The sequence below is a fragment of the Penaeus japonicus genome, unplaced genomic scaffold, assembly GCF_977035675.1.
Source record: "Penaeus japonicus unplaced genomic scaffold, GWHDUDI00000001_assembly GWHDUDI00000020, whole genome shotgun sequence".
NCBI classification, from domain to species: Eukaryota; Metazoa; Arthropoda; class Malacostraca; order Decapoda; family Penaeidae; genus Penaeus; species Penaeus japonicus.
Window position 1 is genome coordinate 23,860,866 of NW_028234422.1, and position 2,608 is coordinate 23,863,473.

The following is a 2,608-nucleotide window of genomic DNA, read 5'->3' on the forward strand; positions in this document are numbered from 1 at the left end:
TTAATTGTCTCTTAATTCTGCTTAAGGAACTATACTGGTCTTTTTGACATATGAAATGTTTAGCCAGAGAACTGCAGAATATCTCTAAGCAAGAAAATTATTTTAGATATGATTTAATCTGTGAATACGAGTATGAACATATATGATTGACTAAAATAAGCATTTGTTTCCATTTTGTTTCTGTGAATTCAACTAAACATGTTTTCTTATTATAAATTAATAGTTTATTCTGTGTTTAGGATGCTAAAAACAGACATATATTGCTTCAACAAATTATGAACTGAAATATCTCCCTTTCATATATTTCTGATTTTTTTCTTACAGAACATACTTATATTCATATCTAATATTTTTTTACTCAAGGATTCCACTGGGTCCTGGTGTTTCCCTGGAGCGAGTTGCAGAGTTGCTGCCCCTGACCCTGACTGGAGCCGATCTCTATGCCCTGTGCACGGATGCTCTATATAATGCTCTGCACCGCATCACATGCAAGATTGCAGCAGGTACAGATAGTACTAATCCTCTTTTTGTCTGCAGGTTTATTATTTCTTCTCTAATGCAGTTGTGACATCAGCTGTTAGCACTATTATCTTTGAGTTTGGTGAGAATGCTGGTTTTGAGATTACAGACATGATAGGTAATTTTTTTGATTCTTTAACCCATTCACGCCATGATGACTCTGGCTTCGAATGGTTGTAATGTCGGGGTTTTCGAACGCCATGGCTGCCCGCTCGCTTACCCCGAGCGCCGGCCTTGCCCAGATATCTCGTCACTTGCGTCTGATACAAAAATCACGAAACGTGTCAGCATGTCATCCGGTGCGAATAGGTTAAAGATAATTCCTTACATTTCAATTTAATTTCATATAATTTGGGGGCTTTTTGCAACATCTCTTAACCCTTCTGTCATAGGTGCTTTTGTAGGATCATCTCACACCTGTACTGCATTTTTCCTTTCTTTGAATTACAAGTTATTTATTCATTTAGTCGTGATGATCTATTATACCAAATTCTAATTTGAATCAGTTTGGTAATATACCATATATAAACTAATATTTCATCTGTAACTCTGGAAAATAACAGAAAAAACACACATCTTAAAATGCACAACTCAGGCTGAACCTCTTAAGATGTGACCCATCTTGGTAGGTTTAAGATCTTACATCCAAAGTGATTACTATTGTTTTTTATTTACAACTCTTTATATGAGATTATCTTATAGTTGGTGAATTATAATCTTTTGGAATAATTGTTGCATTTATCTCTGTCCAACCATTTACCTGTCTATAGAATTATTTTGTTTTTTTTTCTCTATATCTCTTTATGTCTCTCTTTTCTCTCTCTCTCTCTCTCTCTCTCTCTCTCTCTCTCTCTCTCTCTCTCTCTCTCTCTCTCTCTCTCTCTCTCTCTCTCTCTCTCTCTCTCTTCTCTCTCTCTCTCTCTCTCTCTCTCTTCTCTCTCTCTCTCTCTCTCTCCTTCTTTCTTTCTGTCTGTCTGTTTTTCTTTTCTTTTCTTCCTTTTTCTTTCTCTTTCTCTCTCTTCTCTCTCTCTCTCTCTCTCTCTCTCTCTCTCTCTCTCTCTTCTCTCTCTCTCCTCTCTCTCTCTCTCTCTCTCTCTCTCTCTCTCTCTCTCTCTCTCTCTCTCTCTCTCTCTCTCTCTCTCTTCTCTCTCTCTCTCTTCTCTCTCTCTCTCTCTTTCTCTCTCTCTCTTTCTCTCTCTCTCTCTTCTCTCTCTCTCTCTCTTTCTCTCTCTCCCTCTCTCTCTCTCTCCCTCTTACCCTCTCTCTCTCTCTCTCTCTCTCTCTCTCTCTCTCTCTGTATTTGTCCCTCTCTCTCTCTCTTTCTCTCTCTCTCTCTGTCCCTCTCTCTCTCTCTCTTTCTCTCTCCTTCTCACTTTCTCTCTCTCTCTCTCACTTTCTCTCTCTCTCTCTCTCTCTCTCTCTCTCTCTCTCTCTCTCTCTCTCTCTCTCTCTCTCTCTCTCTCTCTCTCTCTCTCTCTCTCTCTCTCTCTCTCTCTCTCTCTCTCTCTCTCTCTCTCACTCTCTCTGTCTGTCTAACATGCATGCATGCACATGCACACAACACCACATCAAACATATGTCAAACTTATGTGATTTACAATGATTTCTCTTTTGCAGGAGAGGTTGATAAAGATGAAGCAGTTGTATGTGTAGAGGAGGCAGACCTGTCTGTGGCTGCTAGCCGTTTAGTTCCATCTGTCACACCATCAGAATTAGCACACTATAAGGCTCTCAACACTACCAAGCAGAGATAATGTTTTCTTTTTCTTTTTAACAAGTTGTGCCATATATATAAGGTTGTGACATTCCGACTGATTTTAGTTAATAGATTACAAAAAAAGAATTTGTAAAGGAAGTATATAATAAAGAAAAAATATAATTAGATTATAATAAAGCAAGAAATTATAATGATGTTTATATGACGTAATATAATACCAACTGTGAACCATGAAAATTATTTTTTTTCATGTGCCACAAGATCTTCTAGGGATGTCAGAAGATCAAAGAGCAATATATTTTTTTTTTTTCCTAAGCTTGTTTTAGGCATGCATACGAAAATCTGTATCATAGTAAATTTACTTCTATAGAA

At 37.5% G+C, this 2,608-nt stretch overlaps 1 protein-coding gene across 1 annotated transcript in view; it reads left to right on the plus strand.

Annotated features, from left to right (window-relative positions):
- Nucleotides 1-2,608, plus strand: part of LOC122246054 (peroxisomal ATPase PEX6-like) — a 16,393-nt gene extending 13,785 nt beyond the window's left edge. The window contains 2 exon segments of the mRNA XM_086547850.1: nt 364-503; nt 2,137-2,608. Coding sequence (XP_086403976.1) covers nt 364-503; nt 2,137-2,273 — 277 coding nt within the window. The 3' untranslated portion in view covers nt 2,274-2,608.